Source organism: Rhipicephalus sanguineus, chromosome 3 (assembly GCF_013339695.2).
Source record: "Rhipicephalus sanguineus isolate Rsan-2018 chromosome 3, BIME_Rsan_1.4, whole genome shotgun sequence".
Lineage (NCBI taxonomy): Eukaryota > Metazoa > Arthropoda > Arachnida > Ixodida > Ixodidae > Rhipicephalus > Rhipicephalus sanguineus.
Window position 1 is genome coordinate 188,631,924 of NC_051178.1, and position 13,237 is coordinate 188,645,160.

The following is a 13,237-nucleotide window of genomic DNA, read 5'->3' on the forward strand; positions in this document are numbered from 1 at the left end:
TACTCGACGACGACGGCAATATCGAGCGACGTGGCCAGGTAGCCCACACACAAAGCATATTGGCCGGTTGTCGAAAGTGCGCCATTGTCCGCTACCCTGGAGGTACATGGCCTGATCGAGGCGGGGTGTTGGTCGCAGTGGCACGGCAGATGGTAATGGCGCAAAGGACTGAGGCGGCGATCGTGCGGCAACTTCGGCGTAGCTTAGGGGAGCATTTACCTCGGCATAGGCAACAGGGGTCGGCGCCGGTGGAGTGTCGCGGGCAGAAGGCAGAGCCGCGCAAACTTGCTCCTGTATCACCTGGCGTATGTTTTCTGGCAAAGGCGATGGTGGTTGGCCGGCTGTTGATAGCAGCGAAAGCTGACGAGCGACCTCAGCACGGACAAACTCCTTTATCTGGGAGAACAGTGACTCAAGGTGAGGAGCGCTAGCCACGCTCGAGATGGCTTCGTCAGATACGTTTTGGCGGCGCGTGAGAAGACGCTGTCTTCGGAGCTCGTCGAAACTCTGGCAAAGCTCAATGAGTTCAGAGACAGTGCCAGGGTTCTTAGAGAGCAGCATTTGAAAGGCGTCAGATAAACATCTCTGGGTCGCCACTGCTTTCGTTTTTGCCACAATTTCAACATATTTTTGCTTTGGAATTCCTGCCTGAGGTACGCGTTAATGCTGTACCCTAAGATATGCATAATTGCTCACGTTGCATGACCTTAGTTGTTCCGGATTGCCAAGTTTATAGTGAACTGAAAAACGATTTAAAAAATTTCGGTTTCACTCCGGAACGAAATAATAGATAAAGTTTCTGTTACGTTTTCGTTCCGGTCAAAAATATCGTTTTTTTTTTTTTTTTCGTTTTTCGTTTTTGGTTTTCGTTCCGTTCCGACACACTGATTGGAAGTGGTCCCTAGATTTTCAATATGCTTCACCTCATCACATTTCCATATTGCGGCAAAGCTGCCTTTCAAGCTCTGCTACGGTCGCAAATGTACTAACTCAAGAAAACGCTGGTTCCAACATGGAGATGAAAGATGTGGCAGAGTTGGGGGCTCAATTAATGCTGTTTTTGGGCCTGAAATTTGGGCAGGAAGTCTGAAAAATCAGACGCCGAAGCTTTTTAGCATCTAAAATTTCAGATGTTGTTATATATCGACATCTACGAGACAGATTTGGAACTCCGGACTTGAAGGGAGCACACCCTTTTCCGCCACATCAGTTGGGCTTCCACAGAAGTTGAAAGAGGAGGAGAGGCTGAGGAAATGGCATCTTTGCCTATCATGTGTAAAGTGTTGTCAGCAACACTTTGGTTGCACCAAATCATGTACATAAATAGAATTCCGCCTCTACATTGCCTCATTCTTAATAAGACAACTATGAAACACCACCCCACACCTAGCGAAAAGAAACACTTTCATGTTGCTATCTCATAAGAATATGCTTAGGAATCCGCTCTAACTTTTTTTCTGCAAGTTCGCTTCGAAGTATTCGAAAAATATTCTAGAAATATTCGAGAAGTATTCGAAAAATATTCTATTCGATTCGCACTCACACTTCAATATTAGAATTCGCTTCGCACCCAAAATTTTGCTATTCGCACAGCTTTAATAAAAATGCTATCTTTTTAGGGCTGTTTTCAATCTACGAACAAGACTAGGTCAATATGCTACTGTAAATGATAAAATTTTCTCAAGCAGAACTTGCAGGTATGATAACGAGCAAAAGTTTGAATACCTCAGCAGGACTAAAAAAGAAAAAAAGTTTCTTTGTGTGCCGCATTTGTCAAATGTGTATGCTTGTATTGTATGGACGTACCAATTTTTTTAGGTTTCATGATATGTATAAGCACCGAAATAAAAGCGGTCTTGCCGTATAAATAATTCTGCATAGTATAGTGGTATGATACAATGCTAAGCAGATACAGATCTTGCTTGTATTTCAAGATAACACTCTGCTGATTCCCTACTTAAACTGTGCACTCTATGTTTAGAATGTCGTGTTTTCTGTTTTCAGAGGAAACTGCTGCTCATAGTAACTGCCTCTTGCATACGTCTAACCTTCATTGACATACGTTATTGTGACTCAAGTATTCAAGCATGCCACTTTCTACTGAAGATGTACTCATGTTATCTACTGTAGTGATTACACTGCTATGCTATTATGAGTACTGGACAGCACCAACTGCACGTGGCTGGTAGTTTATCTATGAGGGCACTGGGTATATTAAATAACTTACTTTGTCATCTGATAAACATACTTGCCTTATTCAGGGCCTGACTCGGAGCCAGAGCTGACTATTGAAGAAGAAGAAGAGGGCATCTATGTGGTGTCCTACCTGCCTATTGAGATTGGAGTGTTTGATGTTCACATTCGCTGGAACGGCAAGGATATACCTGGTAAGCGGAACTGCATTCGTGTCTCATCCTTTTATATTTCAGGAGAACTCGTAATGTTGCTGCACTGAGCTTAGCGTAATAGGAAAGAAGAATAAAGATAAAAATATGGAAACATTCCGAAGTATCCAGTGCAGTGTTCTGGATGTGAAAGCCTCACGTAGCTGTCACATCAAAGCAAAGCCATTAGATGCATTTGAAAATGAGTGCCTATGTATATTTCATTGATGCTTTTGTGAAGTGAAAGATTAATTCACTGGGGATCAAAGTAGGGCTGTATGAATAGCAATCTTTTAGATCAAATCAGCTAGCAATGGAGCTGCACCAAAAGTGAATATAATACTGTAGAATATTGATAGCTTTTCAAATAAAAGCAGCTGTTTAACTTTTGATATAAAATGATGATCCCATCTTAACAAATTGGCAATGTTAGCAAGTTGCTGGTTGCTGTCATAACATGCACGCACAAAGAGCCATTTCCTAAAAGTCTAAATGGAGCATCCCAGACAAATATGCACTTTTTTTTGCATTCCCAGGGCTCTTAGGGGAGGAGTGCAAGTGATCATGATTGAGTATGAAATGTCTGGCTTCTTAAGTCATGCGATAAAACAGTACAGTATGTAACTTCCTGCGTTTTCGGTCTGCTATGGCAGCTGGGTCGAAATTTATCTCAGCTTTGCTCCAGTTTTACGTGTGATCATGCACACTTCAAGATTTTTATATTCAACTACTAGGGAAAGAGTTGTACTTACAAATACTGAATATTTGATTGTAAGATGGAATCAAATAAAATTATTTTTGATTCAGCATTCAAGATAATCGAAGATTTGCGCAGCCCTAGTCCGAAGAACTATATATGCTGTCCTTTGTCCCACTTCCAGGAAGCCCATTCCATCCGAAAGTAGCCGATCCGCAAAAAGTGCGAGCCATTGGTGGCTGGGACAGCCTCATGGATGATGAAGGCCGCATCCCGCTCACTGTAGGACAGGAGAAGAAGATATCCGTGGATGTCGGTGATGCTGGGCCAGGTTAGTATTATTGTGTGATTGCAGTAAGAGACCTTTATGGGGAACACACAGAACAATGTGAGGAAACAACTGGATAGAAAAAGACCGTCACTTGTAATTAACTTTGTCCGGTACACTCACTTTACCTCTTCAAGGCATGTACTATTGTGCAAACACATTTGCGCACCAAATAAGAATGACATGAAATGAAATTGCCAGAATGCATGCTTATTCCAACATAACATTAAAAAAAAATTTGATGGTCATAGTTGTGCAGGGTCACCAATGCATAATTGATACGGTCAGCTCGTTTGTTTTTTATGTAGTTTGTTAACCTACAGCCCAACACATCTTATGATTGCTTTTGTGTCTTTTATACTGTAAAAGAGCTATCGTGGCTATAATTACACTGACACAAGACCCGAATGAATATTGCATTTGCTGATGGTTTATACGAAGACAGTAGCCTTCTTGACCTACCACAATCTACCTGGTGTTCACCTGGTGTTAACCTACTTGGTGCTGACTTGTAGTATTCTTTACATCAAAGAAATAACGTTAGCATCAGTGAGCAAGGTAATCTAGGGCTGTGGCTACCTTTGCTATGCCAGAGAAATACACACAAATGCATTGATGACGTCGTAAACGTTACAGCAAAGTGTTATTATTATACTTAAATCAGTGAATTCTGCATTAGATTTTACTTATAAGTGGTTTTCATCCTATCTGACTTCTTATTTTTTCTTTCAGGCAAGCTCAAGGTGGAAGTGCGTGGTCCTGAAGACGTTGTGGAAACGCACTTGGAGCAGACCAGTAGCCACCGATACCGAATTACTTTCACACCTGAAGAAGAAGGTACTGCACTTGGCTAGCATAATGCAAAAGGTTGGGGTTTAAAAACAAAAATTGAGCTCCACAGTTCACCGCCCAACCCTCCTAACCACTAAAGCATTGCTTTGTTTTGTCAGTCAACAGTCACAAGCAGGTGAATTAGCCGTCACCATTGCCTTACCTGTAGAAGATCTGGCCCAGAAAATTTTGTTTAAAAAAAATTGATTCATATTTGAGTCTCAAATATAAATAAATTGCATGATTTCAAATGGCTGTGAGTGTTATAAAATTTGTTTGACAAAGAAACTGCTTGGAGAGAACAAGGTTTCTCGGACTGAGAAGGAGTTAAAAAGTCTGTATGGCTTTTAAATATTAAGTCCAGAATCTGCACGAATTAGCATATTAAACAACTCCAGTGGGGCAGATTAGTATCTAGGGAAGTAGGTGAAGCTGCCCGGTAATGCTAATTGCAGTAGCATTGGCAGAATGCGCTGCATGAAAGTCAAATTGCAAATACTCTTACATGCATAAAAAGTGTGCTGCTTACAACACAGGGATGTGTGTAATAAAATTATGTTAACATTCTTTTTTAATTTTTGTCCGAAATATATTGAACGTTCTGACTTCGAGAAAACTAAAAATGCAAATAAGTATGATTGCACATTATGCTGAAGTACTTATGCAGCATATGCTGTTATTGTTATAGAGCTAAATTGTCTGCCGGTAAACTCGCACCTCACATGTTGCACTTTGGTTTCCAAATATTTTGCAGGGGACCACTTTATTTACGTGTACTACAACGACGTGCCGCACCCTAACTCGCCATTCTTGGCACATGCTGAGCCACTGCCACCTGTCTTAGACCATACCAGGGTGGTGCTGCGTGGGCATGGTTTGACGGGTGCCAAGGTTGGCATGGAGGCTGAATTCGTCATCGATGGCTCTGATGCTGGACCAGGTATGGAGAATTGTGAACTTTTAACGCGATATCGCTAAAGCAACACAAAAGAGAAAAATGATTATTTACGTATTAGTAAATTACAATTTCACAATACCGAAAACACCACTCTTACCACAAGAAGTCGCTTGGTAAGCGAGAAAACGCACGAAAAGAAGACGCAGGTGACGACACCACTGAAAATTTCCGCACCAAACGCCATGAGGTCATAGATTTTGACGACATCTACCACGTCATACGTAGTTCCTAATCTGTAAAAATTATGTACATTGTCCTCTGAGGGGGCCGTCGACTTAACATACCAAGTTTCAGGATATTTCGTTGAGCCAATGTCGCCAAAATACAAAATATACACTTTGAAATCCATGACATCACGTGCAAAAATTTTGGTGCAAAGTTTAAAAATGAAACGATGACCTTAATTTTCTCCTCTATCAATAAATCTATGATGGTGCAATTATTGTCATTACAGTTTTCAGAGTACAATTTATCAATCTAAACCGATTCATTGTTTCACTTTAGTGTCCCTTCAAGTGTAAGGTTACTGGAACTATAGACTAACGTAGTGCAATTTCTTTTTATCCACTCTGTAGGTTGTCCTGAGGTGAGCCTGAATGGCGTTAAGACCGACATTCCAGTGCAGTTGGTACCGCTTGGCAACAACACATACAAGGCCCTCTATACACCTTCAACCCCAGGTATGTTCTTCAGGTTTCCAGTGTGTGCGTGCTGTTTGTTACATTTAAAGAGGGCATGGTTGTTGGTGTAGCATGCAATACCGCTAAATGAGCTTGTTTTCAGAACGCCTTGTTAAATCTAGAGAGGCTTAGCACATACTACTATTAAATTTGTCTTCAGTGTCTGGAGGCAGCTCAGGTTCAATACAAGGAGGCAAAGTTGATCTCCCTCTTTCATGAAGCAGTAGCACCATGTATGTCTCAGGTGTCAGTGTACTTCAGTGGGTGGGTGCAATGCAGAGAGCCTGGCTTACTTCTCCTATTAACTATGTGTACAATAAGACAATTAAGGATGCCAGTTTTGCATAAGTTTAGTGGTTACCTCAGCAGCAGCTGCACTGTGCAGATGCGAAGCAGCATAGTCTCAAATGCCTTTTAAACTACGAACTATTAACCCATGGCAGTGCAAATGCTCAAACAAACGACTAAATGTAACTACAAGTGTAGAAGTGGCAAAACGTCGTTGGATGAAAATTTCTGTCCATATAGTGCATGTACAGAGAGATCCACTGTTAAACTCATGAGTATAGAACACGTCCAGAACTTTTTCTCATGGCAAACTACGACTGCCTGGCTTCACAGCTGGTTTGTGGCACTTGCATAATTTTTTTTATGTAGATGTATTAAAAAGTCCTTCATTCAGAATATAATTAAGGACTAGTGTAATCTTGACACCTAAGCTTCATTCGAAGCATAAGGAATTGGGATAGAAAAAAGAAAAAATTGTTCTGTTATCGTTGCATTATCTACTATGTACTTCAAAACCATGTGCCGTTGTGTCTTGATGATGTACCAGCCACCTAGCTTGCATAATGTATGTAATGCTGCCTCCTGAATGGGCATTTGCAGGTGCCTACCTCCTCAATGTCATGTGGTCAGAGCGCCAGGTGAAAGGCTGTCCGCTCAAGGTGATGGTGGCAGCCAGCTGCGATGCAAGTCGCGTTCTCTGCTCTGGTGATGGCCTCCGGGGAGGAACAGTGGGCAAGGAAATCAAGGCCTTCATTGACACTCGCAAGGGAGGGCCAGGTACAAGCAAGCCTGCTTGTTGTTGTAATTTGCAGCTTGTAATGATACCTTTAGCTCTTAGTGTGCCCATACGTCAACTTGCTGGCTGCATCGTGATATTAGCTACATTACACAGCCTCCACTGTTGCTACTTTATGTAGCCGTGTGGAAGTTGTATAAATGCTTATCCATCCATTGTAGCGGCCATAAACCTAGCATTAATGTTGTCAGGCTGAAATGCTATAAGCAGTATCGTCTCTGTAAAACTAATCCCAGGATGAATGAGCAGATGATGCGATGACAGTGGGACCCAAAAGCTGTTTTAAATGAAACAAATATGCATTTCTGCCTTTTAAACATTCATTATACTGCCTGTGACTATGTAGACAAAAAATATTATTAAAATCCTATTGCATATAACTGACTTTTCTGCCTGCATGGCTATGAGCTTATGCGTAAGATTGCCATAGCAGTAACGTAATATCTTAGCAGCAAATCCTATCAATTCTCCATACAAACAAGTTGTTGACAACTATTCACAATGAATCCAAGGATCTGCATTAGTGGCTCATTATTTTGTTGAGAAAGTGGACAAATAATTTACTCTTTTTCTGCCGAAACAGATCATAAATATGTATTTTGACACGTACTGTTGCCTTTTTTCATATTATATTCATTTCACCATGACTGGTCAAGTGGTTTGTGCTAAATGTGCTTGCTGGCACGAATAAATTCAACAGAAGGGGAACTTACGACAGTGTCATGTAGGTAGCTAAGGTGTACTTGAGCCTTGAAGTCTAGGGAAGGCATATGTGTTGCTTTGTAAACTCAGTCGTTGTGCAATTGTTGTTCCAATTTGAGCTATCTGTCTATCATGGTCCAGGGGAGCTGACTGCACATTGCATGGGCCCCCACAAGATGGCACACTGTGAGCTTTATGATCACCGCGATGGAACATTCACTCTCTACCTCAAGCCACAAGAAGGTGGACGTCATTTGCTTACCATCAAGTACGGTGGAGACCATATTCCAGGTAAGCACATGTGATGTCTTAGTTTACAGTAAAAGCTCATTAAAGGGACACTAAAGGCAAATATTAAGTCGACGTTGATTGTTGAAATAGCATGCGGCATTTTGTTGAAATAGCGGTCCAGAAACCTCGTAGTGCTAGTTTTATGCCAAGGAAGTGCTTATTTTGAAATAAAATCACGTTTTAGTGGTCCGCATCGCGTTAGCGCACTTCAAACCACCCGCCTGAAATCCGACTTTCATACGTCACTGCTGCCGTGCCCAACGTGGCCCGCCTTTACTGCACGGCCGCCGACACTAGTAGCAGCAGAGCGAAAGTAGCAGGACCCACAGCAGCAACAACGGCCATCGAAGCCATCGAAGCTTGCCGCAATCGCCGCAATGGATGTGGACGGAGAACTTGACAACGAGACATTGGCTCGCGACGCTGGGCTCCAATTCAGCGAGAGGGTTTATTCGGCGGCACCCAGTGAAAAGGCACATCGGTTTCCTTGCTGCAGCACTGGCGTTGTGCACCATTCGGGCATCCAGCAATATCACGTGCATGCGGCATTTTGTCGAACTTTCTGTCAGAGTGACTTTCACGAGCGCACAAAACACACACGGAAGTACGCGATCCCGAAACTACCACTGAGACGCGACTGCGTGAGCGAAGCAGGGCGTCGGGCGAAGCGCAGTTCGGCGAAAACGGAACCTTTGAACCACGCGCGCCGTTCCCCATGGCAACGCCACAGAGGCTTTTATTTTTCCATGAATCAAGTGGAAACGAACAAACAGGATTTTATTACGTCTTTTGGTGCATGGAAGGTTCTTTTTTTATTGCTGCTAGTTTGATTACTAGTGATTTATTGTAGGCAGACTCTCATACGTCATCGGGATCACTTCGAAAATGTCCCACTCGTGGCACTCATCATGTGATACATTTAGCTTAATTTCTCGGTAAGTAGGGCACTGCTGTTGATAATATTGCCGTTTTAGAAGTTGCCATACATTGAGGTTTCACTCTGACATAAATTGTTATTTGCCTTTAGTGTCCCTTTAATTTGGATCTCACGGAACCGGAAAAATTGTCCGAATTAACCAAATTCCAAATTATCGAAACTACCAAGAAAAGAACAAAGAAATGTCTATTGCGTCAATAAACGTTTATTTTCTTGATGAATACATAAATCCTGCACTTTGCATAAGAGCAGTTTAAAAGCCGCAATTTTCGCCAGTCACAACTTTGTTCACAATGTGACCACGGCCCTCCCTATCTTAACTTACCTGACACGTGCTGACCCGAAATTAACCAGAAAAGCCGTATGGTCCGCGCTGATGGTAATAGTGATGCAAATTGTGCCGTCTAGTTTCGGTTGCCCGCAAACGCCGTTTTTGCTCCTTTGCATCGCACAATTGCGGCACTTCGGGTTTGGCGCGCTCCGAGAATTGTCCGGATTAACTGGATTGCCGCCAAATATGAATGAATTAACGAGAGTTTGATGCCATTAAACGATGTATATGCTGGCTGGGACCAGAGAAAGCATCCGAATTATCCGATTTTCCGAATTAACGGGTGTCAAATTAACGAGGTTTTAATGTATCACTATTGTCTTCAGCCACTGTAAGAAAGCCTCTCCTAGATGTATCCTTTTGGGTTTATTTTAATTCAGGGTGTAAAAATTGGGCGGTATTCTCAAAGAGGAAAACTAAGGGAATATAATATTTTCTCTTGTCTGGCAGCTCAAAGTTCATTGTTTTTCTTCTTTTAGAAACACTGAACACAGGCGAAAGTCTCTTTAAACACAAACATTTCATTTAAACAAGCTAAATCACCGACAGGAACATATAACATGACTAATAGCTGTTTGCAAGTCACGTGACAAACTTACTCGCACATACTCTTAGCGTTGATGGTCTATTTTTGTTCCTCTTTTTCGCTATTCTTAATTTCTTGCACACTGTGACCTTGCAGGAAGCCCCTACACCCTGCGCATTGCTGGTGCACCCGACGCATCCAAGGTACGAGTGTACGGGCCTGGCATTGAGCCCGGTGTCCTGGCCGTCTACCAAAGCCGCTTCATTTGCGACACCAGAGGAGCCGGTGCAGGTCAACTGACAGTACGCATCAGGGGTCCCAAAGGTAGGCACCTTTTACAATGATGGCCTGTTCGTACGGATTAATTAACAAAGCCATCATACAAAACAGACACTGGGAGCCAGATTAGTTCTTATTGCCTTGTGTTTGTTAATATGCGTCGCGTCAAAGTTTTGGCGCACATGTTTTCTGATCCCGTTGAAGTGTAGTCATGGCACTAATGGAATTAATCTCTCAATAATGTGCTTGTTTGCAGGGTGCCATAGTGACCGACTCACTGTCGCAAGCATTTGCAACCTGTAAATGAGCATGTTGTTTATGCGCACTGGTGACTTGTACCGGTTACACCAGCCACACCGCAAGGGTTTGCCGTAATGCCGACACTTGAATATTGGCTAGTACAGCTGCAGGTGGAGGGAGAACCCAAGAGACAGACACAGAAAAAATGTAAATATGAAGGAGAATGAAGATAAAATGAAATGTATGCACAATTTACAATCTTACATGGTATATAAGTTGGGAATGAAAAAGGTGGCATACGCGTACGTTGCTTGTGCGTCTGAGTAACATAGCAGCCTCTGTATAACTATGCCTGCATAATTAACGATATAACTTAAGCATATCAAAATTAGTTTATGGAGTTCACCATACTCATCACCATGCCAATGTATTTTCTCCTCTTCTAGGTGCATTCCGTGTGGAAATGCAGCGCGAGAGCCAGAAGGATCGCACGATTCTTTGCAAGTACGACCCAACAGAGCCCGGTGACTATCGCATCGAGGTCAAGTGGTCCGGCGAGCATGTACCGGGCTCGCCCTTCATGGTGATGATCTTCGACACACAAGAAGAGCTAACGCGCTTCATTCAGGGACAGTATAGTGGCGGCCCAGGGAATGCCGCTGCGGCAGCTTCGGACTATTTTGGCGATGGTGTCACATACGGCACTGGCCAGATGTCATGGAGAGGCTCAACACATGAACTTTGATTGTGTCGATATTGGTACTTTCCATTTTGTTGTGCATTGTTCTATAATAGATTACAATATGTGCTCCTATTTCAAGAGTTTATAGCAGTTCTTGTTAAAATCTCTAAGGTCTTAAAGAAAGCGTTTTTAAAGACTAAAGCAACATTAGGTTTGCCAGCTTGAAAACAGGATGCCATTCTAATAACAAGCAAGCACTTTTTTTTTGCCAGAATAATATCTGCCAAGCTTAGCGAAAAATTGAATTTGGGGATTTCTGAGCGATTTGTAATACATGGGTTATTAAAAACCATGCAAATGCATTTTGATAGATTGGGGATTTCAAGAACTGCTATGTGCCCTGTACATCACCATCAGTGTTTGCATTGAACCACTGGCATAAGTGCTCACCGACTGCATGCCACTGTTGCAACAGTTTGCACACCTTCACTAAGTGAAAGGAAGGAAGTTGTGTTTTCAGTGTTACAGTTTAGATTATTTATCAGCTGCTTTCACACTTAGTTGTTAGAAGTGCTTTTGCTGACAAAATACTAAAGAAGATGAGCCATTCAGCGCAGTGCAGTGCACGGATTTTGTGCCAAATAAGTGTGAAGCAGGAAGCTACATACAAGTAGAGCAGTTAATTTGCATATCTTGGTGTAGTTGGAAGTGGGAAAAAAAAATCTATAGGCCAGCACTGTCATTATGCGACGCTGTAAACTAATGGAACAGTTATTTGGTGTTAAATCTCTCGTTGTTTTTCCATTGAAGGGCGTAAATTCTGTCCCAGATCAGCATTTCAGAGCCAGCAAACAAGCATTCATTGTAACTAGGACTTGTTAGGTAGTCTGCTACGCTATTTACTGTCATGTGGTATGAATGTGTGAAACCATCATGTTGTTCGTTTCTTTCTCACACCTATGACTGATACTCATGCAAAACTGTTTCATCTGCAAATCAAATGGCCAAGAAGCAAGAATAATATATATATATATATATATATATAAAACCTCATGCATATTTGTAGTTATTGAAGACCTGATCTTTAGAGCAAACTAGCACTTTATGTGGTGCAGTTGCAGTGCTGAGCAAGAAGCACTCTACACTATGACTGCAGAAGCCTCTTTGCTCTGTGTACTGAGCTTTATGGCTCTAATGTTAAATAACCTACTTGTGTACATAGCTACAGACAGAACAGAGGCTGCAGGTATGCTGCACTATCAGCACAACATTTAAGGGAGCCACATTTCAGTGTACATAACTTGTTTTTAAGCTGCTGTACATATATATAGAGAGAGAAATATCTGAGGAAATGCTTATTCTCAGAAAAATTTACACAGTTCAGAGTATTTTTATAACGTATATATATATATATATATATATATAATTATGTCTAATGATAATGAAAAGTAGAAAACACTATACAGTTACACGCTTTATGCTTGCCACAACTTTTATGCAAGCACAGGCCAGGCAGTTGATGGATGCTTTTGCACTTTCTGGTCACCTAAATGACCATCATCGCCAGGAGAAGCTTAGTGCACCTTGTTATTGCGAAATGGAAGTGCTGTTGTGCCTGCAAAGTGTGCTTGATTGATGGCACGTCACTTTCTAGAAGCATGAACTGATTTCAATGAATGAGCACGGGTTATACTTCTTTGATTGGTGCCCTTGTCTTTATTTCCCCACCTCCTCGCGTGTTTACTACTGCTGCAAGAAGACTGGTCCAGTTTGGTTGAAATGCTCTTGCTAACACTAAAGAGCCAAAAAAAAAGGAAACCCAGTGTTCATAGGAATATGTTGTTGTGGATGAGCTCGCAACATTTGTAAATATTGGCTTAGGTCTACGAAGGCTTAACAAAAATGTTGATCAAGAAAAAAAGGAACAAAACTTTGCTTTCAACTTCTGTAGGGCATTGTAACTTATGTTTTGTTTTATGTAGTTCTTTGTTTAGCACACTAAAAATTTAATACACCTTCTGTTCTGCTGTTTCAGCGACTGTTGACATTGCTTCACTTTTGAAAATAAAGTGGTTTTTCTAGAGAAACTTAATGCGTTGTTGATGTCACCACCACACAAACACAACAGACCGTTATCGGCCCTCAATGTGACAAGCATAGCTTTGGGTATTGTTACAAGGGACAAAATGGGGATGTGTCATTGCTGTAATTGATCATGGGCATATTTTTGACCAGAAAGGTAAGCCTATATACCTTTGGAAATCTTGTATTTCTGATTTCTGAATGT

General features: G+C 41.8%; 1 protein-coding gene across 1 annotated transcript in view; it reads left to right on the top strand.

Moving 5' to 3' along the window:
* Positions 1-13,033, top strand: part of LOC119387868 (filamin-C) — an 82,399-nt gene extending 69,366 nt beyond the window's left edge. The window contains exons 43-51 of the mRNA XM_037655422.2: positions 2,262-2,387; positions 3,266-3,412; positions 4,142-4,246; positions 4,995-5,180; positions 5,774-5,878; positions 6,767-6,943; positions 7,806-7,955; positions 9,906-10,073; positions 10,715-13,033. Of these exons, the coding sequence (XP_037511350.2) occupies positions 2,262-2,387; positions 3,266-3,412; positions 4,142-4,246; positions 4,995-5,180; positions 5,774-5,878; positions 6,767-6,943; positions 7,806-7,955; positions 9,906-10,073; positions 10,715-11,013 (1,463 nt within the window). The 3' untranslated portion in view covers positions 11,014-13,033. The remainder of the gene's footprint in view (positions 1-2,261; positions 2,388-3,265; positions 3,413-4,141; positions 4,247-4,994; positions 5,181-5,773; positions 5,879-6,766; positions 6,944-7,805; positions 7,956-9,905; positions 10,074-10,714) is intronic.
* The last annotated feature ends 204 nt before the right edge of the window (positions 13,034-13,237 follow it).